Genomic DNA, 25042 nt, shown 5'->3' on the forward strand with positions numbered 1-25042 from the left:
GCCCTGGGTTCAATCCCCAGCACCAAAAAACAAACAACAACAACAAAAAAGAATTTTATACTAAGAATGTGAATTTTATTATCCTTTTATAAACCTATCTGGAAAAAATTATCTTTATTATGTTTATTTCCACTGCCCTCTGCCCAGAATAGTGCTCAGTATATAAAATAAACCTACTGAGTCTCAGCCTTTGCTATCTCAGTAAATGCCACTGACAACCACTTAACTGCTCCATGTCAGCATTATCCTGATTGGTCCTACCCTCCCCTATGTCCACCTTCAACAGTCCCTGTACTGCAATCCCCCAGTACCACCATCTCCCCTAGAAAAAAACATTTCCCTGACTCACTCTTGTATTCTTGACTTCCTGGAATCTGCCCTCCACACACAGCCAAAATAAGATCCTTTAAAAACATAAATCTGATCTTGAAACCTTCTAATGAAGTCTGTCCTCTGTTTCTTTTTCTGTCTCTATAGTTACTGGTGTGTTGTTCTTCATTTGTCTTCTCTATAGATCCTTCTACACAGACTAGTATTCTACCTGGGAGAAATTCTCATTTGACATTCATTTGATTATTCAACCCATACCTCTAAGCACCCACCACATGAATATCCTGGTCAAGGCCCTGAGTGGCTAGCAGAGCTCTAGACTCACACAATTCAGATCCTGGCTGAAGAGGAAAACATGTACATCCTCATGAGCATCATTCTCCTGTGCTGTCATGCCCTAAACCTGCTCTCTTTATTTCCCCACGCTTTTTTCCACCTTACTTATACTAACAAACTAAGGTACATGTTTTACTTTTGGTGTTATTTTTAATGATTTTATATTCTCCTTTTTAAATTTCAATAATAACAGAGGGTATTGTACTCTTCTATGAAAAGAAGTCAGTGAAGTAAAAAATAAAGCAACAAAAAGTATCACTGGCTTCCCAAGTAACTTAGAATATAATCCATACTCCTTGTGGCTTTCAAGCCCCCCCCCCGCCCCCTGGCATATAACCTACTTTGATCTGACTTTATCTCTAGCACTTCCCCTCATCCAGGCCCTGGTAGGCAGACTAGCCTACTCACTATGGCTGCACTAGGCCAAGCCTGTTCAAATTAACTGTACCTAAAGTTTTTTCCACAGACCCTAGCATGCACTGCAAAGGTTTGGGAAGAAAGGAAACAATAGTTCAAGATTGGATCAGGGTATGCAACGACAAATCAGAAGAATTAGTATAAAAGCAGAGACTGTAGTGTAGGTGGCGACCAAGAATGACAAGGAGGTAAAATGATGAAATTGACTGGCCATCATGTTTCCTTAAAATCAGTCCTAGCAAATTCCCTCATAGTTAAGAGGGCTTAGGATAGTTCTGGAAGGAGTTCCCCAAGGTCCAAATTGCTGATGCTTTTGAAGAAGTCTAATTCTGATAACGTAGGCCATAACTAGGCCTAGTGGTCAGGGGTGAGGCTGCAGAGCACTAGGGAACTACACTGAACACATGAATGCTCCATGAATGCTGAGAAATGTAACCTTGGGCGAAGATATTTAAACTGACAAGGCCTTGATCTCCTCATCTTAATAACTAAGACTGCAGGTATCTTGTTTTTATTATAGAACTTTTATGTACATTAATAGAGATAATAGAGCTTTTAAAAGCCATGAACTTCTAAGGGCTGAGGCTAGAGCTCAGCATTACAGCATGTGCTTAGCATGTTCAAGGCCTGGGATCAGGGGGTAGAGAGGACAATACACTTCTCACAGTTTATTTTATCTTCTTTCCTGATCTTAATTTCAAAAATACCACAGTGGTATTTACTACTACTCTCCCAGTTCTTTCAACTCAACCATCTTTGACAACCCCTTCCTTCACACAGCTAAATGTAGGTCCTATTTCTCTTGTGGTCCCCACCTCCCTCTCCTTTCCCTGTACCCCAGACAGAACAATATGCTGACAACTGCATTTCAGCATCTCACTCCTCCAGGGGACAGTGGAGAGTGATACCCAGCCACTTCAGGAAAGCATAGTGAGCACCAACATTGGCTCCTCATCTATGACAATTCTGTAACTTCTATAAAAAGAGGTACCCCAGCAAGTCCCCACATTAGAATGCATTCAAGGCCCTCACAGAAGTTCCTCTCCCCTTCCTTCCTAGACTTCTTTTTACTCCTCTTCAAGTACTAGGTCCAGGAGACAAACTAGACTACAAACTATTTCATAAATATCTTCCTCATTCTTTTTTCACTAGTTCCCCTTAGCTAATGCTCTTCTACACAACCTACATCCCCAACAGATCTTCTCTTATAGAACCTTCCAAATTCTTGAAAACCCACACGTTTCTACTTTGTGAAGCCTTCCTTGATCCCAAAGCCCCTTTCCACAGACTCATTCTCTACCTCCCTAAATTCAACATTAAACTTAAAGCATTTGAACATTAAAATGAGTTTCTAATGTCAACTATCATATTTTGCCTTAATTTAAATAGTTAATTATATATTCATCCCCACCCCTAGATTATTAGTATACCTCAAGGTCAAGACTGTATCAGATATCACTTTCCTATTCACTCAAATCTATAAGAGGAGTTTGAGACTGATCGTCTATGGCCAAAGACATATGTGTCTGTTATACATGGTCTAAAGAGAATTTCCACAAACAAAACTAATGTTGAACTCTGACCTCTACCTTAAACATGTACAGGTTAGACCACATGGCATCAGAATTACCTGAGATCCCTGGGGAAGTTTACATCTTTATTTATTTATAACTGGAAAGAGAAAATCTAGCCTGGGTAGATACATGTAAGCTTCCCAGTAGGTGGACCAGATATTGTTCTTAGAATTCAGTGCCAAGGATAGTGTCCAGAACTGTCCTTGACAGTCACAGCAGGTTCCCATTACATAAACTTTGCCATTTTAACTATTTTAAAGCAAAAAATAAGTAGCACCAACTACAGTCATTGTTGCATAATTATCACTATCGTCCATCTCCAGAAGCTTTTCACCATACCAAACTGAAACTCTACCCACTTTAAACAATAACCCTTTCCCCAGCACCTGGCAACCATTAATCTACTTTTATCCTTATGAATCTTACTATTCTAGATACCTCATATAAGTAGTCTCATACACTAAAGGATTAACCATCCATGATGGCTGGAGGCCACAGTTGTTTCCCAAGGCTACAAAGGACAATAAATATTCAGATGACTAATGGCACCCCCCCCAACACATACAAGAGACTTTAATACAATAATGGCTTATGTCATTACCAGTATAGTCATCAAAGTTGACTCTTCCTCTCATCGTGTTCACAACAGACTCTGGCTGCTCAAAAATTTCCTTTTGCATAAATGAACTGAAGTTGCCTAAGTCATAGAAATTATATAAGGTAAAACAAAAATTAATAAGCCCAATAAAAAGAAATTTGTACCCAACTGTCTCCTTTAACATAATCTTGCTAAATAAAAACAGTATTCACACATGACTGCCTAATGGACTGAAGGCATATATTTTACACTATGTGAGAAAAAATGAACAAGTAAGAAAAGTCTTTATTTACTTCATACCTAAGATATACAGTTAGAGCAAAAAAAGGGAAATAATATAAGCCTAATTTTTAGAGTCAGTCTAGGTCTAGGTTCAAGTCATGGTTTTATCCTTTACTATCTTAACTGGGGAAATTCCTTAATCTGTAAAATAAGAACAGCAGTTACTGCATTGTGTACATGTGGTACAGATTAATATAGCAAAGAATATGACATATAGCAGTTATGCAATAAGTGTTGACTTTTATTCCCACAATTCAATCAGAAAGGAGAATAAAAATAAAAACCATAATTATCACAATAGCTACCAACAACAAACATTATTCAGGATTCACTAAGTGTGTCTGGCACTATTCTGAAGTGTATTAAACTCCCTTAGTACTCAAAACAACCTTAATGAGGTAGGTTCTATGAAAACCATTTTATATATGAAAAAACTGAAGCATGAGGAGAATACAAAAAGAATGAGAAAAAGAACACATATAAAACAGAAGAGATATAAAATATCTTGAAAATATCAGGCACTATTAATCAATCTATTTTTCATAATGTTAGAACCAACTATGAATTAGTTTGAAGAACTACTGGAAGAAATGCAGATAATTTCTTTAAAGAATCATCTCTTTTCCTGGGACTGTCCCTTCATTAATCATATGGAAGATATCACTCAGCAATAGCGTTAGATTCATTGGTAGGACAAGAAATAGAATAGCTCCTTTTTTTAAGGACACCAAGCTACAACATGACAAAAACTTTCACCCTTCATGATCTGCTGGAGTTCCATTTGGAGGGTTTGCACAGCTCGAGCAGGATGATCTCCTGCAGTACGTTTAATTCGATGGATAGAAAGACGGCCATCCACAACTGCTGCAACGTCATCATCTTCTAGAAAGATGACACGATTGGTGTGTTCAATGACAGCACTAGAAAATGTTCAAGGAGATATAAATATCAATAATCAAGGATCATTATTACAAACAAAACTATCATTAGGATACACAAATCAAATTTAAGCACAAACTCCAGGGTGAGAAACAACTCAATGGTATAACACTTGCCTAGCATATGCAAGGTCCTGGATTCAATCCTCAGTACTTCAAAATAAACAAACAAATACTCCACCATCTTGCAATACTTTTGTTAATTTTCTACTTATCAGTGCTATCCCTTTCAGGGCAATGTTGGTGGAGGTGGGGAGGGTCATTGCAGACAAAAAATAAAACAAACTCTGCCTAGCAACATAACTAAATTAGATTAGATCAGAAGGCATGGTTATTTCCTCCTTTTTCTACCCATCAGAAAATTCTGCAATTTTAACTCTAAACATTTCTCAAAATTTCCTTCCAAGTCCATTGTCATAAACAAGTACTAGCTGCCATCTACTCTTACCACTGCAGCACCCTAACTAGTTCACCCACATTCTCTCTTACCTTCCTCTACACGTTCTCCTTTTCTGCCATAATTGATATCAAAAGGCAACTCTGATCAAAATGCTTCCCCCCGCAACAAACCACTTCATGACTTCCCTCTGGCTCTTAGGAAAACATCAAAATGTCTTACCATGAGCCCTACACCTTCTTCTCCAATCTTTTCTCCCACCAAGATTCCTCTTATGCTCTATTCCAACCATACTCACATCCCTCCTGAATTCTCATAGGATGAGCCACCTGTAGAGAATGAACATTCTTTTCTTCACCCCTTCACCAAATTAATTCCTATTCTCCCCTTAACTCTCCATTCAGGCTTCATCCCCTTGACAAAAATCTACCCACAAAGGACTGTATCACCCTGTTAAAAGTATTCTGTAGCTTTTGTCATAGTGGTAATTTGATGGTTGTGTAATTGGTGTTTAAAATTTGTCTCCTCCATTATGGAAGAACTCATTAGGGGTAAATAATACTTTAATTTTTATCATATTTCCTGAGGCTAGCACATGGCTTTGCTCAGAGTGTTCAACAGAATGCAAGAATGAATGAAAAAAATGGTATACTTTTGCAATTTCCAATTTTTTTAAGCAGTAACTGTCAACTCTGTAGTAAACCAACTGACTACACATCTTACATATTTGTAAAAATTAGAAAACAGTGAAGCTTGCTTTCTTACTAAGATAACATATTCCCTGAAGTCGTCCTACATGGAATCATTTTCTCATTTTTATTATTGCCTCTTATCTTCAGGCTCAGTGACTAAATCACATACTTACTGGCAATTTGAGTAATTCCATTTTACCCCCATTACTACAGTATTTTATTTATAAATGAATCTAAACATTGCAACACATTTTCTTTCAAAATAATTTAGTTTAATACTAATCCTTTAGAGAAATAATTATGCTCCAAGTTCATTCCAAATGAAAAAAAACATAAGAAAATGAGTGTCCACATTAAGATGAAAACTACAGAATGGGGAAATACTGGGCAATGATACTGGCCAAATTCTATTGCTACACTGTGTACCTGTATAAATATGTAACAATAAATCCCACCATTATGCACAACTATAATGCACCAATAAAAAATACAGGAAAAAAGACTAAAATACAATGGTTCAGCAACTATACTATTAATTGTGATAGTAACTAAGCTAATTCTACTCTTTAATCTAAGATCTCTCCTCCCTACAAAACCTAAATAAGCCTCATGAAAGAAAGACCAAAAAAAAAACACAAGTGCTCGAAAGTAAATACACTGGAACAAGTCTGAAAAAAAAAAAAATTTATATATATATATATATATATATATATATATATATATATATATACACACACACATACATACATACATATATATATTGTAAACTGACCTACCTGGTTTGAAGTGAGATTTTTAAAAAAGTCACCTCTACTTTAATCAAGGAAATTTTAGGCATGGGGTATAGCTCATTGGTAAAGTGCTTGCCTGGGCATAGAGACATAGTTCAGTGACAGAGCACTTGCTTGGCATGAGCAAAGCCTTGAGAGTTCACTCCCCAGTAATGAAAAAAAAGGAAGGAAGGAAGCAAGCAAGCAAAACAATGAAGTGCTTGCCTAGCATGCATGAGGTTCCGCCTCTAGAACTGTAAAAATAAAAAAGTTCTCTTATACAGCGTGACTCGACTTCTACAAAATGACTTCTTCCTGAATTTCCTTTACATAAGAAGTTTTAATAAAAATTCTCTGTGAATCAACTAAGGAAACTCACCTTGCATCAGAAGCAAAGTAATATTCTACTGCTTTTTCTTCAACAGGGAAAAGGCAAGTAGTGCTGTCCACACGAGAGAGATTGCAGCCTCCTTTCTTGTCTTTGCCTAGAGCACACAGTTAATGTGAATTGGCAAATATGTAGAAAATCATGCCTGATATAGAAAAATACATAATTTTTTACAAAATCAACAACATAACAACAACAATTTAAAAAAAACATAGCAACACAAAATTATTTCAGCAACTTTTAAATGCCGGATAGATACCTTATTTCCATGCAATAAGCAATAAGAACAGACCAAAAGTGTAGAGTGAAATAGCAACTATAAAAGAATGCGTGGCAGATAATAGTACTACATTACAAAATTTTTAATGTAATATTTCTTTTCAAATCCAATAATTCATTAATACCACCAACTTTTTTAAAAATCAAAAATAAATACAGACTAATCTCAATCTTTTTCTCACACTAAACGTGATGGACTTAATACATGTAAGTTTGTGGACCTATATTTATCACAAAAATTACATTAAAAATATCAAAACTATAGAATAATAATAAGTAGTGGCAAATTAATCTTCATTGTCCCATAACAAACTTCTCTAGATTTCAATAGCAAATCAGCTAACAAATCATGTTGTGGTCTATACTAATTCTGATTTAAAAACAAAACAAAGACATATCTCTCTAACTATGGTACATCCTACAAGGGACCTACTATCAGACACAAGAAATAATACAGGCCAAGAATCTCTCCTGTCTTAAAATTGTATTTTCTTATACTTCTTTTAAGTCAGGGTAGAGTATGGCCCCTTTGTAATGTTAGCACCTTTTTAATTCTAGCACTTCAAAATTCTGGCATCTCTACTTAATTTGTCAAGTCAGTGATAGATAAGGTTGTTTTTTTTTTTCTTGTTTATTTACACCTAAAGTGAACATGAGGAAGTATGTTAAAGTTTGACAAATTAGCCCATGTAGAAAAAAAAATGTATTAAAGACTCTATAATTACACTCAAGACCAAAAAAAAAAAAAAAAGGCTCCATTCTCCAGGACATAGTAGACCTCATAACCTATCGACACAATAGCCAGATTATAAAAACTCATCTTCTAAAATGCACATATAAAGACTTGGAAATAACAGTTATTAAAAACATATATCCAAAGTTCTCCACCACCTGTAATTATTTAGTGTATTTTAGGCATGAAAATTAAATAGTTCGGAGTTGGGGTTGTGGCTCAGTGGTAGAGTGCTCCTCTAGCACGTGCAAAGCGCACAAGGGTTCGAGCCTCAGCACCACATAAAAATAAAATAAAGGTTTAAAAAAAATGAAATAGTTCCTCCCACCTAAATTCAGAATAGGAGAAGATATCAAACTTTAAAAAGTAAGCATAAGCATAATATAACATCCTAAAAAAGACAACATTATGGAAAGGTAACATATCAGTACTTGCCATTGTTTTCAAAGGTACAGCTTGAGGGAACTCTCTAGAGAAGAGTACTGTTGTACATCTTGATTATGGTAGTGATTAAACAACTGTTTGCTTTGACAAAACTCTTGAAACTGCCCATCAAAAAATGAATATTATTGTATCTAAAGAAAAGTGAAAGCACTGCAAGTGAAACTCAGTAACAGAGTGTGTGCCTAGCATGCACAAGGTCCTGGGAAGGAAAAAGAAAAGTGAACTTAAAGACAAGTAGAAAAAGCCATGCACAGTGGTGCATGCCTCTAATCCTAACAACTTGGGAGACTGAGGCAGGAGGATCACAAATTCAATAACTTAGCAAGAACCTCAGCAACTTGGCAAGATAAAAAACAAAAGGACTAGGGCTGTAGCTCCATGGTAAAGTGCTCCTGAGTTCAATCCCCAGTACAAAAAGAAAAAAAAAATCAAAATAAATAGGATATTCCAGCACTTATATTTAAAAAAGTATAAAACTAGCTTTGTATATAAAATGTCATAATAGGGTTGAGCTTCACTACAAATATTGATAATGTACAAAAGTACAATTAATCACAATATTAAAAAAGAATTTTTTATTTATGTAACACCTATACAGCTTTTATAATATCCAAAATGTTTCCCGTGTATTGATTATCTCATCTGGTAGAAGTGGAATACAATTATCATCCCTGTCCTGCAGAGAGAAAGGAGGCTTTAATTTTATATGGTCAGTAATTACACTGTGAAAAAATGGTGAAAATCTAAAAGGCAGCCCAGAGTTCTCTCTTTACACAACCCCTTCAGTAAGAGGCCTCACTAAGCCACATATTATCTACCTATACCTAGTGAAATAGTTACTCAAATATAATCTATAAAATTTTCTTCTAATTTCTTAAGACTAACCAATGTTTTTCATTATTTCTAAAAATAACCCAAGACAACTTACAATATATAAAGAATATATATATACACAAGCAAAATTATTCACAGAAATCTGGAACTCTGGGTCCAAATTATATATTCTCATTGGCAGATATTTTTCTTCTGGAAAAACCAGAGAGTGGAGTGGGGTGCAATGGCGTACGCCTGTAATCCCTGCATCTCAGAAGACTGAGGCAGGAGAAACATGAGTTCAAGGCCAGCTCAGCAACTTAGTGAGGCTCTAAGCAACTCAGTGAAACCGTCTCTAAATAAAATACAAAAAAGGACTGTGGATGTGGCTCAGTGGTTAAGTGCCCCTGAGTTCAATCCCCAGTACCGAAAAAGAAAAAAAAAAAAGACAGACTAGGGAGTGGGAACAGGGATGGGGGAATGGGGAAGAAAAGAACTTCTAACATCTCAAGACTGGGGAGGTCATTTAAGAAAATAACTTTCTGCTCTAGATAAAAGAACAAATGTAGACACCATCAAAGGCAAAAGGGCTTAAAGTTCTTTGCTAAATGTTTTCCAAGAAACCAAGAATGTATAAATTTCAATTTCCTGAAACTACCATTCCCTATCTTTTACATAGAAAGCTTTTAGCAATAATACAGCACACTGTGGTTGTCACTTTTATATATAATTGTACCAATAAAATGGTTCAGAGTTCATATAGGTAGAAGTCCTATTAAAAAAATAAAACCTCAATGGGTATGGTGGCACACATCTGTAATCTCAAAAACTCAGGAAGCTATAACAGGAGGATCACAAGTTTAAGCCAGGCCTGGGCAACTAAATCAGACCCTGTCTCAAATTTAATGGAACAAAGGGGCTGAGGGTGCAGCTCAGGGGCTGGGGATGCAGCTCAGGGTACCCCTGGTTTCAATCCCCAATACAAAAAAAAAATTTCAAGTAAACCTCAAACACAAAATTATTTCAAATTCAAATAAAGCCAATCAAAATATCAAATGACATTATTTTTAGATAATAAACTGATGCATAAAATAAAGACAACTTAAATGTATTTTCAGTTAAAAGCTAGGCTAAATTATTCAAACAACTACTCTTAGGTTCAATTTATAATAATGTAGAACACAGTGGGTTTTTTTTCCCTAATATAAGGAGGTATCCTACATGATTTTAAAAAACAGAAGAAAATACTTTATGATTTCAGCTGTTTTCTCAAATCTCAGAGATTTTAATAAAACAAATTATTAAAAGCAGTTTTCTAAATGCCAAAAGCAAACAGACAAAATATATTCTGCAAATTAGAAAAATAAATGTCAAAATGGTTCCCCACAAAATAAGCACATTTTTAGAGGCCCAGCACAATCATTCACTCCAAGAACAAAGAATTAGTAAAGAATGAACAAAAGAGGATAAGACTCCTCCCCATCCATGCACAGTGCATTTCCCACCTCTTTCTCCCTGTGATCCCCACCGTGTGAATTTTGATCCAATCTGAGTTCTAGCTAAGGATATACAACAGAAAAAATAATTCTACTTGTCAGAGAACTCACAAAAACAAATCTTTTTTACATCTAGACAGAAATATATATGTACATATGAATTTGAGCAAAAAAGCATTTATTCCAATTTAAGGAAAAAATTCTTTATATTTACTGCACTCAATTTACACATTTTCCCCATTGGCATGATGTAAGAGCAGTTTTACCTGTTCTATAAAGTATTGGAATGTGATCAGTAGAAAGCTTATGTTCGCTCCGCACACCAATCAACAGGGGGCTACCTCGTCTGTAAATCAAGTTAAGTCAGAATTAAACCATTTTTACAAATAATATACTAATATAAATAATATTTTTACAAATAATATATATAAGTAATATAATAATATATTAATAATGCAATCTTCAAAGTTAATGAATCAATATTCTTCAAGAAATGTTTTAATTTTCCCTTCAGATATAAGAAATGAAATGGGTTTGCAAATTAAGACCCACAGGACATGCTCGTCTATTTCTATAAATAAGGATTTCTTTCTGTTATTTTTAATTGACAAACTAAAATTGTATTAATAAGAGGTTACTGGAACCCAGTCATACCCATTCTTTCACATACAATGTACGGCTGCTGTCATACTAGTACAGCGATACTGAAGCTACAAAAGAGACTACATGACACAGAAAGCTTAAAGCATTTACTGTCTGGCCCAATCCAGAAAAAGGTTGCCAATTTCTATTCTATAACACCATACTTGAAATTTTTCTTTTTAATGTTAAATGAAATTTTTCTTTTGCTTCTACACAGAACACCAATATATAATGATCTCTTCAGCCATCCTGCCTTTCATTTCAGATTAAAGATCGATCTTTCTCTCTCTCACCAAATCTTAAGGTTCCTCACTGTTTTAAAAAGACTTCATGATTGGTTTTAAATATCCTGGCAAAAGCAGTGATGGTACAATTTTCTAGGAATCTATCTGGAACATATATTTCTAAAAAATATGAAGAAAGCTGAAGTTTTGAGTCTGAAATTAGAGAATATTAAATATCCAAATTCACAAAGTAAACACAGTTAACCTACCCAAAAGACAAAAGGCCAATTATAAATGCCAAAATGCATTTACTTTATTAAGGGATTCTGCTAAATCAGAGAGTGATGTAACAACAAACAAGGAGGAATACATGAAAAATAAACACTTACATGAATACCTCTAAGGAAAGTCACTTACAGGCTTCACAAAATAACCCTGTCCCTCAAATATTTCAAAATACATACAATTATTATTAGTCATTATTAGATTTATATGTACCTTGTGCCCACTGCTTGCCCAGGAAAATGAACACTTTTAAATACAAGTGCAAAAGCACCTTCCTATGGGGAAAAAAATACATTAGTAATACTTATAATCAATTACCAAATGCAAAATGCTTGAAACATTCTGACTTCTTTCATTCACACAAGGACTAGTTTATAAAGAAGCCTGAATTTCAGGCAAACAGTCCTGAGGTTTGGTATATACAAGACCAACTTTTAAAAATAAGACCACTTTCAAAATATGCTTAATATATAATGGCTCCAAAAACAGACCATTCGAAAAAGTCACCTTTGTATACGTTGCCAACATTTCTCAACAGATACATCATATCTCCCATGCTACAAATTAATAGCAGGAGGATAGAATAAGGAAAGATTCCAAGCTCAGTATCCAAAACCCATTCTTTACCCTAGTAATTGTAAACCACTGTTAACTTTCATTCTTTTTGACCTTGATATCAGTAATGTAAATACATACAATCATGATTATTAACTTGCACACCACTGTACCCTGTCAAACCAACCTCCTAAGTACGGAGTCTAAAGAATGGATAAAGGAAGAACCTGAGGTAGAAGAACAAAAAACCATTATAGAACACAAACTAGATTATACAGTAAAAAGAAGAAAAGGGTGAGAAGACACACTACTCTGCTATGGGTAAAGGGAAGGAACAAACCTTGAAATTCACCATCATCCTAACTCCTTCTGCTACAGACTTCATAAAGTTTGGGTGGGAGGAAAGGGTTGGATCATATTAGGGAAGGAAAGGGATTTTAAGTGGGAAAGCTAGAGTTATATATGTAGGCATCAATATGGACTTAGACTTTTGTGGCTCTTGGATGTCTTTACTTAGGGCAACTGAGATGGATTCAAAAGAATAGTGCTTTTTCCTTAGGCTGGAAAATACGTTCATATGGAGGTACAGGGCCAAGGAAAAGTGCCCAAAAGGAAAAAAAAAAAAATCCATTATGCTGACTGAGAGACATGCAGACGTTATCCCAGAATAAGGTTGCATTTTGCTGAAGGTATTTGTGCTAAAATTATTGGTTGGAAGCAAAAGAGTGGTAATTCTCTACCATGTGTGCTGTGTATATGCATGTGTCATGTGTACAAGTGTGCATGCATGCTGTTTTCAGACAAACTTATTCTTCAATCTCACTACACCAAACTACAGTGAAATAAGTAGAATTTTAAGAGTTGAGGGAGGCAGTCAAATCACTAAGTCAAACAACAATCTCAAAATTATTTAAGTTGAATTGTTTTGCATATGGAAATAAAAGCCAAAAATAATAAATTAGCATAGTTCCTGTTTATAAGATTTAAATAATTTCTCATGATCAATGTTAGGATAACTAGATTTAAAAGTATGGTTTAATACCAATTGTTGGATAACTCTCTCCACCAAGGTAGTAAAACTGATATCTTGACTTTCCCAGTTGTCATACATGTACTTAACAAGCTTGGCAATTGCTTCTGTGTCTGTTTCAGATTCAAAGTCATAGCCTTTGCTTTCCTAAGGGCAGGAGGGAAAAAAAATACATTTAATAAGAAAATATGATATCCAAATCCTTTCTACAGAATTTTTTCCTCAAAAATCTCACTAATTTTTAATATTTTTTAAATATTTTTTTTAGGTATAGATGAACACAACACAATGCCTTTATTTTTATGTGGTGCTAAAGATCGAACCTGGGTCCCACCCATGCTCTACCGCTGAGCCACAATCCCAGACCCAATTTTTAATATTTTTAACACCATATTTCATTGCTCATCTGATTACAATGAATCCAAAATAAAATGGTATTCTGATTAACTGAACATATAACTTAATTTATATAAATATATGCCACACGAATTAAAATAAATTTTAAATAATTAAAATATAATGAAATATGTAACACTTAAAACACCAGTTTTTCTTTTTCTTTTTTAAAGAGAGAGACAGAGAGAGAAGAGAGAGGGAGAATTTTTTAATATTTATTTTTCAGTTTTCGGTGGATACAACATCTTCATTTTTTATTTTATGTGGTGCTGAGGATCAAACCCAGCGCCCGGCGCATGCCAGGCAAGCCTGTTACCGCTTGAGCCACATCCCCAGCCCAAAACACCAGTTTTATAATGAATATGCCAGTTCTTTTTTAGATGATGGTATAATAAAATAAAATAGTCATGAGCTATATGTGGCTATCTAAATTTAAATAAAATTTAAAATTCAATTTCTCAGTCGCACCAGGTCAACAGTCTAATGTGGATGGTGGTTACTGCAAAAGAAAAAACAAAAAATGTTTCCATCACTACAGAAAGCTCAATTGGATAAGCCTGAGAAGGTCACCAGTATGAATCATTATAATAGAACATATGGCTAGTTAGGACAAGGATCTTTCATTTAATCTTTACTGGCTCTTGTTATTTGTACTAGAATTTTTACAAATATATCAAATAGGGACTTTCATAGCAAAGATGTACCAGAAAAAAACCTCTTTAAAAAAATTTTTTTTTAAATTTTTGCATTGCCAGGGATCAAACCCAGCACCTTGTGAATGCTAAGCAAACACTTTACCACTAAGCTACCAACCCTCAAAACTACAATTTTATTTAAAGTTTGGTCACTTATAATAAAGTCAAATAATTATTGCCTTCTCATATAGGAAAACAGAATTGTTCCAGTCAATAAACCATCAAACTCTTGAAACTGTCTTAGAAATTATCTGATCATACTAAGATGGTGTTGCACATCCTAAGAAATAATCTCACTGATCTAGAGATATTCTAGAAGACAGTGTCTTTTGAGGTGACTTTACTTACCAAAAACTTTTTCAAGTCCTTGTAGTTGGTGATGATTCCATTATGAATAACAATAAATTCTAAAAGATATAAATAAAAGCAGTGATGATGAAAAGTTTGATAAATGCTATAATTAACTATTATTATGAACAGATTTTTCTTAAGTCTATACTTCTTGGTGGAATCAAGTATTATCTATTTCTCATTATTAGATTATCACCAGGTAGATTAGCAGTATTATGTGGCTTAGCAGGAGTATATTGTGCTAGGATAGTGCATATAGCAAGAAAACAATAATAAACTGGAATTCTAAAGACATTAATTTCAGTTGTGGCTAAATTACTATCCCATACTACCAGGCGAAAGGAGAAAGCTTACTGGGCCTGCTTCCTCATTTGTAAACTGAGAAAGCTGAACTAACTAACTCTTTTTTTTAATATTTATTTTTTAGTTATAGGTGGACATAATATCTTTATTTTATTTTTATGTGGTGCTGAGGATCGAACCCAATGTCTCACTCATGGTACACAAGTGCTCTACCTCTGAGCCACAACCCCAGCCCCTGAACTAATTAACTCATTCTCATTTCTCAGTTCATTCTTTTCTCAGTATAAATTTAAAGAAAAGGCCTTTCAAAACTACTACAATCATCTGATTTACTCTGAGTTAAAAGATCTAAAGTTAAGAAACTCACCAAGAATAACCAGATAGTTATTCAGGTTTTTTAAAAGTATTTATTTATTTATTTTAGTTGTAGTTGGACACAATACCTTTATTTTATTTAGTTATTTTTATGTGGTGCTGAGGATCAACCCAGGGCTTCCCGCGTGCTAAGCAAGCACTCTACCACTGAGCCACAACCCCAGCCCAGTTATTCAGTTTCATAGTTAAATTTACTTGCCTGAGATCCTGATCATTCCTGGACTGTCACATAAAAATTGACAAAATATCATTCCAAGAGCAAGTAAATATGATTTGGGAATCATTTTAACCTATTCTTACTAAATAACTTTTAAAAATGTCAGAATAAATAATCAAGAGTCAATAACATTATTTGTAGCCACTGGCAGAGTATGTAAAACTACCCATGTGGATTTATTAAAGTTCACATGTCAGGAGAAAAATTACTAAATCCAATTTTTTTTTCCTCCTTTTTGAGATGGGGTCTCACTATGTTTTTGAGGTTTGTCTCAAACTCCTGAGCTCAAGTGATTCTCCTGACTCAAGTCTCCCTAAATCAGCTGTGACTACTAGCAGGTCACTGGTTTCTGACCAAATCTAATTTTTTATGACATCATCATAATGTTTTTAATATACCTAAAGATTTGACATCTGGGTTTGATAGTAAATGAACCTGAACTAAAATGCATTATAAACTAAAAAATACTTTCATTAGACATTTAGTAGATGATATCAACTATAAAAATAAATGTAAGAAAAAATTAAATGTTAGAACATAGAATCATAAGTAGTTGACAAAAAGCCTTAACTTAAAGCCAAAATCTCAAAACACAATTTAGATACAACTTTTTAGGACTCTTTTATAAAGGTCTTCTCAGTGTTAAAAATCTGAGTGTTTGCTAACACTAGAATTCATTTCCATATTATTGAGACACAGAAAACTTAATAGGCAGCTTCTAAATTAAATTATAAAATCAAAAAGAACATACACACACACATACTCAACTATATGCATTTGCTTACATTTTAAAGGGAAGAACAGACTTAAAAAAACTGTTTAAAGAACTGGTGTATTGCTCACTAATATACACTTGTCAAGCATGCATAAGGTCCTGGGTTTTATTCTAAGCACCATCACAAAAAAAAAAAAATTACAATATAGAGTTAAGACTTCTTTTTTGGTGCCGAGGATTGAACCCCAAGGCCTCACACATATTAAACATGCATTCTTTCTATTCCAGAAGCCCCTAGACTTCTTTTAATATGCTTTGTTCTACCGATGTGGTTTCAAAATATTAAATAATTTTAATAAGATTATTTTTTTTCCAGCACTGGGGAAATAAAAACAAACCCAGGGCCTTGCACATTCTATGCAAGTGCTCTACTAGTAAGCTATGTCCACAGCCCTTTGTATTTTATTTTGAGAATGGGTCTTGCTGAACTGCCCATGTAGACCTCAAACTTCTGGTCCTCCTGCCTCAGGCTCCTGAGTAGCTGTGATTATAGGCATGCACCACTGCACCCAGCTAAGAAAATAAATTCCTAAAAACTAAATTAAATATATTAACATAATGCTATAACCAACTGGTAGCACAACCATATAGAGACACTGTTCCAATGACCCTAAAACACACTAATTTAATTATACATCCCTAAGGATAATGACAATAATTTTAAAAGTTTTAAATAAGAGTTTTCAGCACTGGGGTTGTGGCTCAGTGGTAGAGTGCTTGTCTAGCATGTGTGAGGCACTGGGTTCAATTCTTATCACCACATATAAATAAATAAAATAAAGTCCATTGACAACTAAAAAATTATTTAAAGAAAAAGAGTTTTCAGTAAACATACTGTTATGGTCATGTTGGTATTATTATTGTTATTATGAATACCAGGGGGTAAATTAAATAAAGATATTGCAGATGTTGAGAGTGGTTAAGCATGCTTGAAAGGAAAAACAGATATCAGATCAAGGAGATTCAGTAAAAAACCTTATATCCCTGGACCTGAATTGGAAATTTAAAACCACACTGTTTTATCTTTAAATTTTACACAAATTAATTATGGCAATGATCATCAATGGCTGCTAACAGCACAAAAAGAAAAACATTTTGTACCTCCAGAGGAAAACAAATATCATACCAATTTATACAAAATATACAGGCACTGTAGACATGGTCACTGTAATCCCAATGATGTGGGAAGAGAAATGCAAGTCCGAGGGCAGCCTCAGCAACTTAGCAAGGCCCTAAGCAACTTAGTAAACTCTATCTCAAAATAAAAAATAAAAAGGCATGGGGATGGGGCTAGAGTTGTAGCTCAGTGGTAGAGCGCTTGCCTCGCATGCGTGAGGCCCTGGGTTCGGTCCCTAGTACCACATAAAAATAAACAAATAAAAATAATTTTTTAAAAAAAAGGAATAGGGATATAAGACAGTGGTAAAGTGCCCCTGTGCCCCTGGGTTCAATCCCCAGTATCAAAAGCAAATGTATATATATTTATAAATATAAATGTGTGTGTGTGTGTCTATCTACAGGGACAGTGGTACACACCTGTAATCCCAGGTACCAAGGAGGCTGAGGCAAAAGCACCACAAATCCAAGGCCAGCCTGGGCAACTTAATGAGACCAGCTCAAAACAAAATTTAAAAAGTTGGGATGTAGTTCAGTGGTAGAGCACTTGCCTAGCATGTGTGAAGCACTAGGTTTAACATCTAGTACCTCAAAAAATAAATACTGAAGAGTCATCAAACTACAATATGATATCTATTGACTTTCAAAACAAAAAATAAACTTAATTGGTCATGTTCTGCATAAATGTTAAAGCTGGGAAATAGAAGTATCAGGTTTTATATGCTCTCTATTTCTGAATATATCTGAAATTCTCCAAATTAAGATAACAAAAACATATGAGCCTTCATTCTTCCTCCCATTATTGACCCTCTATAATCATTCAAAGCACACAGAATATGTTCATACCATTATTTTTATCAGAGCGCTGGGGGTGGCTATTGACAGGATTGGGTTCTCCATGTGTTGCCCAACGGGTATGAGCTATTCCAAGGTGTACATCAAATTCTATATCCAAATCCATATCTTGTTGTTCTGAAGAAGATAAAATAAAAAAACCCAGTATTAAATAATGCTACAGACAACCATTCATGTTAAAAACACTGGAGAAAATAGGTATAAGGGAAACATATCTCAAGATTATAAAGGCTATATATGACAAACCCAAAGCCAACATCATACTGAATAGAGAAAACTGAAAGGTTTTCCTCTAAAATCAGGAATAAGATAATGGTGTCCACTCCCACCACTCCTATTTAATAGAGTTCTCGAAACTCCAGCCAAAGTAATCAGGCAAGAGAAGGAAACTATAGGGATTCAAATTGAAAAAAGAAGTCAAACCATAATTGTTTGCTGACAACATGATCCTATATCTAGAAGACCCCAAAAAAAATCCACCAGAAGACTTCTAGAGCTGATAAATTAATTCAGCAAAGTAGTAGAATACAAGATCAACACTCATAAATCAGTAACATTTCTATACTCCAATAGTAATTCAGCTGAGAAAGAAATCAGGGAAAACCATCCCTTTCACAATAACCTGGAAAAAAAAAAAATCTGGGCATTAATCTAACCAAGAAAGTGAAAGAACTCTACAATGAAAACACTGAAGGAAGAAATCACAGAAAACCTTACCTCAAAAGATGGAAAGACCTCCCATGTTTTTGGATAGGTAGAATTAATACTGTCAAAATGGCCATATTATCAAAAGCAATATACAGATTCAATACAATCCCCATCGAAATACCAATGATATTCTTCACAGAACTATAAAAAACAGTCTTTAAATTTATTTGAAAGAATAAGAGACCCAGAATAGCCAAAGCTATTCTGAACAAGAAAAGTGATGTAGGAAGTATCCCAAGACTGAATCTCAAATTATACTACAGAGTTATAGTAGTAAAAACAGCATGGTATTGACATCAAAATAGATGTGAAGATCTATGGAATAGAATAGAAGACAGAGAGACAAACCCACATACTTACAACTATCTGATATCTGACAAAGGTGCCAAAAAAATATGCTGGAGAAAAGACAGCCTTTTTTTTAAAAACATGACAGTAGAGTATATTTTGAAATATTATACATACATAGAATAAGTATAACTTATTCCAATTAGGAGGGCTTGGCTATTGTGAACTTAGCTGCCATAAACACTGAAGTGACTGTATCACTGTAGTATGTCAATTTTAAGTCCTTCAGGTATAAACTGAGGTGTAGGATAACAGGGTCAAATGGTGGTTCCATTCCAAGTTTGACCCCTAAAGCTCAAGAAATAAAACCAAGAAGCAACAAGTGGAATGGCCATCAAATTAAATAGCATCTTCATAGCAAAGGAAGTGATCAAGAACATAGAGAGCCTATAGAACAAGAAAAAAATCTTTGCCAGCTACTCCTCTGACAGGCAATTAATATCCAAAGTATATAAGAAGTCAATGCCAAAAAAAAAAAAACACACAAATAACCCAATTGATAAATGGTCAAAAAAAAAAAAAACTAAACAGGCATTTCTCAAAAGAAGAAACACAAATAGAAATATATGAAAAAAATGTTTAACATATCTAGCAATCAGAGAAATGCACATCAAAACTACACTAAAGGGCTGGGGACATAATTCAGTTGGCAAAGTGCCTGTCTCACAGGCATAATGCCTGGTGTTCAATCCCCAGCATCACCAAAAAAAAAAAAAGGTACTAAAATTTCATCTTACTCTAGTTAAAGTAGCAATTATCAAAAACACAAAAAAATAATAAACTCTGGTGAGCATGTGGAGAAAAACACATTCATACATTGTTGGTGGGACTGCAAATTAGTACAATTACTATGGAAAGACGCGCAGAGATTCCTCAAAAATTTAGGAATGAAACTACCATATGATCCAGCTATTCCACTCTCTGGTATTAATCCAAATGAACTAAAATCAACATACAGGTACAGCTACTTCAATGTTTACAACAGCATAATTCACAATCACTAATTATGGAATCAACCCCAATGTGTGTCAATAGATGAACGATCAAAAATATGATATAATATACACAACAGGAGTTTTACTCAGCCATAAGTAAGATAAAATAACAGTGTTTGCCGGTAAATGGATGGAAATGGAGAAAGTCATGCTAAATGAAATAAGCCAGACTCAGAAAAATCAGAGTCCAGTGTTTTCTTTCATGTGAAAGCTGGAACAAAATAAGAGAAAGAAGACAATGGGGGAGGGGGCTGTAGGGGAGGGGGCAAGGTATCATAAAGATAAGGGGAAGATCAGTGGAACACAAGGAGAACAAGAGGGAGGGAGGAAAGAATTGGAAAAAGGAAGAAATATGGAATGAATTTAAGAAAATCATATTATATACAAATATAAATGTTCAAAGGGTATTTCACCTTTATATGTAGAATATACCAATCAAAAATAAATGAATAAAGGAGTAAAAGAAAGATCAACACAGAAGGGAGAATAGGGGGATAAAGGGGAGGGGGAAAAGGGGTAACAAGAATTGAAATTAAATCCCTACATGTGTTATTTTGTCAAAATGAACCAAAATACTATGTATAATTACAATGCTCTAATTAAAAAAAAACTACATATTTAAAAAAATAATGCTGCAGAAATGCTAGAAGCTATATTAAATTATACAGCCAGGCAAGGTGGCACATGCCTGTAATCCCAACAACTCAGGAAACTGAGACAGGAGGATCATGAGTTTAAAGCCAGCCTCAGCCATAGTGAGGCACTAAGCAACTCAGTGAGACCCTGTCTCTAAATAAAATACAAAATAGGGCTGGGGATGTGGCTCAGTGGTCCAGTGTTCCTGAGTTCAATCCCTGGTACACCACCTCTGCACCTCTGCACCTCTGCACCTCTGCAGAAAAATATACAGTAGTTCCACTTTGTCAATAAGGGATAGATTTCAAGCGTTCCTCCCATCTCACCCACCCTGTGGATGGCTGATATTGCAGATAGTACCAAACCCTATATATACCATGTGTTTTCCTATATATACATGACACACAAACTTAATACCTTTTCTATCTTAACTAAGCACTTATCATACACTATGGCCATAATTTTTGCAGTTTGAGGAGTGACAGAAAAACTGGCACAAATTTCTCTTTTCTTCTTCATAATTTCACAGATTCATCCTTACTATAGATGTTAGCAACCTCTGCTTACGACTTTCCTTTTTTTGTTAAGGAGAAAACTAACATCTTTTATCAAAAAAGTATTTCATGGCTTCTCTTTAGTATGTTTGAATTGTCAGCATCATTACTCTTATGTTTTGGGGCCATTATTAAGTAAAGTGAAAACCACCAAGTGAAGACACATGAACAAGGGCACCACTAAAAACAGCTTTTGTCCTACAAATAGCCCTTCCTTTCTCAGGTATGGCAGTTCTGAAGCTACTTCATTTTAAGACACTGAGCTTGCTCTGAACCCTATGTAACTACTTTCCTTTCCTAGTTGTTATGATCATTTTTAAAGCTCATGTACAATTTAAAGCCAATCCAAATAGTAACAAAAGAACTTTTCTTCCCTTGCTTCAACTTTAAGAATCATTATCCTCAAAATGGGTTCCAAAATATGCGGTATTTAGTGGGGAGAGGGGCAAAAATCAAACTAAGTACATTACTGTGAACTTCTTCATCCAATGCCTTAACTTTTCCTTTCTTCTTAATGAGTTGAATTTTGCAGGCATTGGCTTCCCAATCTTTGTCATTGCCTCCATCAACACCCACACCTAAGACACAAAGAAACAGAACAAGATTTAGACATTGGCTATATCCAAGATTATCAATATGAAGCAAAATTCTTAATTTAAAATTATTACATTTTCAAATAATTCATTTATCAATTTAACATTTACTAAAAACATATTAGGTGTCAAATAACATGATAGCTGCTTGACACAAAAATGAAAACAAGGCTGGAGGTGTAGTAGCTCAGGGGTAGAGAGCTTGCCTAGCATACACAAGGCCTGGGTTCAATTCCCAGTATCAAAACAAAAGAAAATGACTTCGGTTTCTGTACTCAAACTTCAAAGATTGTTAAAAAGATAGATAAGGAAAACAGTGTATTTAAGTTATAATAAAAGTACTACAGGTTGTGATTGGAACACAATGGAGAAATGGAGAAGAGGGGCATATGCCTTAGAAGGCAGATAAGGAGGGAAGGTCAAGAAAGCATTTCTAGAGGGGCTGGGGTCGTGGCTCAGCAGTAGAGCGCTTGCCTAGCACAGGCGAGGCCCTGGGTTCGATCCTCAGCACCACATAAAATAAATAAATAAAGATATTGTGTCCAACGACAACTAAAAAATAGATATTATTTTAAAAAGCATTTCTAGAGATTCTACTTAAATTGCTAAGGAATTTGAAAAAAAAAAATTGCCCTAATGGTACTGGGAAACCACTCATTTCAAGCAGAGAAATAATAATGGCAAAAATGGGAAATAATATGGCAAAAACATTTGATAAATTTTCTCTGGAAATGGTGTAGAGGATGAGATGGAGAGGGAGAAAAAGGATAAAGCAGCTACCAGAAGATACAGTTGCAGCAAAGCAAAAATAAAGAGAGCCTGAATTAAATAGTGGCAATGAAGATAGGGATACTGAGAAACAGAATACCCTGAATATGAGGTGAGAAAGGAGAATTCTAGGACACCACTTAGGCTCAAAGAACTTTTTGAATGATTATTGATAAAAGGGACACAGAACAGAATGGAGTGGGTGAGAAGTGCTATGTATTCAGTTCAATTCTGAATATACAAAGTTCGTAATACTGTCATCTGTCCAGAAAAAATTTCTAGGAGGCAGCTGGAAACACAGGTTTTCTGGCAACTTGGGAAATACACCTGGATTAAAAATACATGCAGATTCTAAATCACCAACACACAGGAAGTTGATGTAATCAGAGCTCACCCACCAGTGAGCCAAGGGAAGAATCTTACAGAATATTCATATTTAAGCAATAGACAGAAGGAGTCTCTAAAACTGACAGAAAATAAATGATCAGCATCTATATGAAAAGATACATTGTCAGAAAAGCTAAGAAAGGAGGATTTCAAGAATAAAGTAAGCAAGGAGTTGACTTTCTATTACTAAGGGAAGTCAAGGAAGATAAATGCCCATTCCATGTAGCAATGTTAAGTGTACAGAAAAGAGGTCTAACCCTGCTATCCTTAGGAAGGCCTGCTCTCAAGGTGGCATGTGGCTGGCATTTGAGAATGTGCATTTCAGGATTCTTGCCACCTGATGGAGTAAGAGTGGCTTGCAGTGCCTAAACTACTCATGCAAACAATGTAGCTTATGCAGAACATCTGCTTTTCTTCTGGGAGTTGAGAATTAGACAATTGAAGCTTATGTGACCACCTCCCAACAAAAAACCTTGGACACTGAGTCACTAATGAGCTTCCCTGATAGACTTTTCACATGTGTTGTCACAAATTGTTGCTAGAAAAATCAAGGGCATCCTGTGTGACTCCACCATAAAACTCTTGGAAGCTTGTTGTGTCTGGTTTCCTCTAGACTTCACCTCACATACCTTATCCCTTTGCTTTGTATTCTTTTGCTATAATAAATCACAACCATGAGCCATCCTAAGGAAGCATGGAATCTGAGGGCAGTCTTGTGGACCCTCAACATAAGGGGGAACTAAAGTCAAACATAAGTTGCCAGAAAGTTATCTTTATTTGGTTTGCCATGTATATAAAATAGAAAAATCTCAGATCAGTTTATATGATAAAGCATGGATCCATGGAGAAAAAGAAAGTTATAGGAAAGAAAAGATTTATACAGTAAATCTTAAACTTTTTAAGGTGAGTTACAGACTCAATATTTTATTAAAATCAACAATTCTGTTCCCATGAAGCTGTACCATATGATTTGTTTTTATAGAAACACTGTTAATAATTATATAAACAACCCTTTTAAATATGATAGAATATAAAAATTCTTCAGAGTTGGATTCATAAAATTTTTTAAAAATAGCCATTAAATATAAATATAAAAAATAATAATAAATAAAAATAATAAATAATAATAAAAACACCCTATTTCGATCAAGAATCATGCAAAACCCATATTTTTTAAGAAGGAAATACCTGCAGAATCATATCCTCTGTATTCTAATCTCTGAAGGCCTTTGATTAGGGTCTCCAATATTTCTCGTCTTGTGCGAGGAACATGGTAGTTTAAGTATGCAAATATACCTGCAAACAAACAAATATTTAATGGAAAATTCTGATTAATAAATTAAAATTGACATAATTATGCCTGGGATGTTCAAAAATGTGAAGCTAGATTTTGTTTTCAAAAAAATCATCCAGGCATAGTGCCAGAAACCTGTAATACTAGCTATTTGAGAGGCTGAAGCAGGAAGATCTCAAGTTCAAAGCCAGCCTCAGCAACTGTGAGACACTAAGCAACTCAGTGAGACCCTGACTCTAAATAAAATACAAAATAGGGCTGAGTATATGGCTCAGTGGTTGAGTGCCCCTGAGTTCAATCCCTGGTACCCCCCTCAAAAAAAGTAATACATTTGAAGATTAAAAATGAAATACAATGATTTAACACCAATTTGTTAAAATAATTTAAAGGCTAATTATATAAAACAAACTGGGGACTTGGGATTTTTTGTTTTTAAGAGATGGTGTCTTACTA

At 34.8% G+C, this 25042-nt stretch overlaps 1 protein-coding gene across 2 annotated transcripts in view; it reads right to left on the reverse strand.

The window, feature by feature from the left end:
• Positions 1-25042, reverse strand: part of Gfpt1 (glutamine--fructose-6-phosphate transaminase 1) — a 69305-nt gene that overhangs the window by 34394 nt on the left and 9869 nt on the right. Inside the window, exons 2-12 of one of the 2 annotated variants that reach the window (XM_071601665.1) lie at positions 24484-24591; positions 22018-22125; positions 18298-18423; positions 14663-14721; positions 13236-13370; positions 11852-11913; positions 10754-10833; positions 10497-10550; positions 6714-6819; positions 4294-4457; positions 3259-3354 (exon numbers count right to left, since the gene is read on the reverse strand). In XM_071601665.1, coding sequence (XP_071457766.1) covers positions 3259-3354; positions 4294-4457; positions 6714-6819; positions 10497-10550; positions 10754-10833; positions 11852-11913; positions 13236-13370; positions 14663-14721; positions 18298-18423; positions 22018-22125; positions 24484-24591 — 1098 coding nt within the window. The remainder of the gene's footprint in view (positions 1-3258; positions 3355-4293; positions 4458-6713; positions 6820-10496; positions 10551-10753; positions 10834-11851; positions 11914-13235; positions 13371-14662; positions 14722-18297; positions 18424-22017; positions 22126-24483; positions 24592-25042) is intronic. The other variant, XM_027934570.2, reaches the window with a different exon arrangement.

The sequence above is a fragment of the Marmota flaviventris genome, chromosome 14 (genome assembly GCF_047511675.1).
Source record: "Marmota flaviventris isolate mMarFla1 chromosome 14, mMarFla1.hap1, whole genome shotgun sequence".
Taxonomy (NCBI): domain Eukaryota; kingdom Metazoa; phylum Chordata; class Mammalia; order Rodentia; family Sciuridae; genus Marmota; species Marmota flaviventris.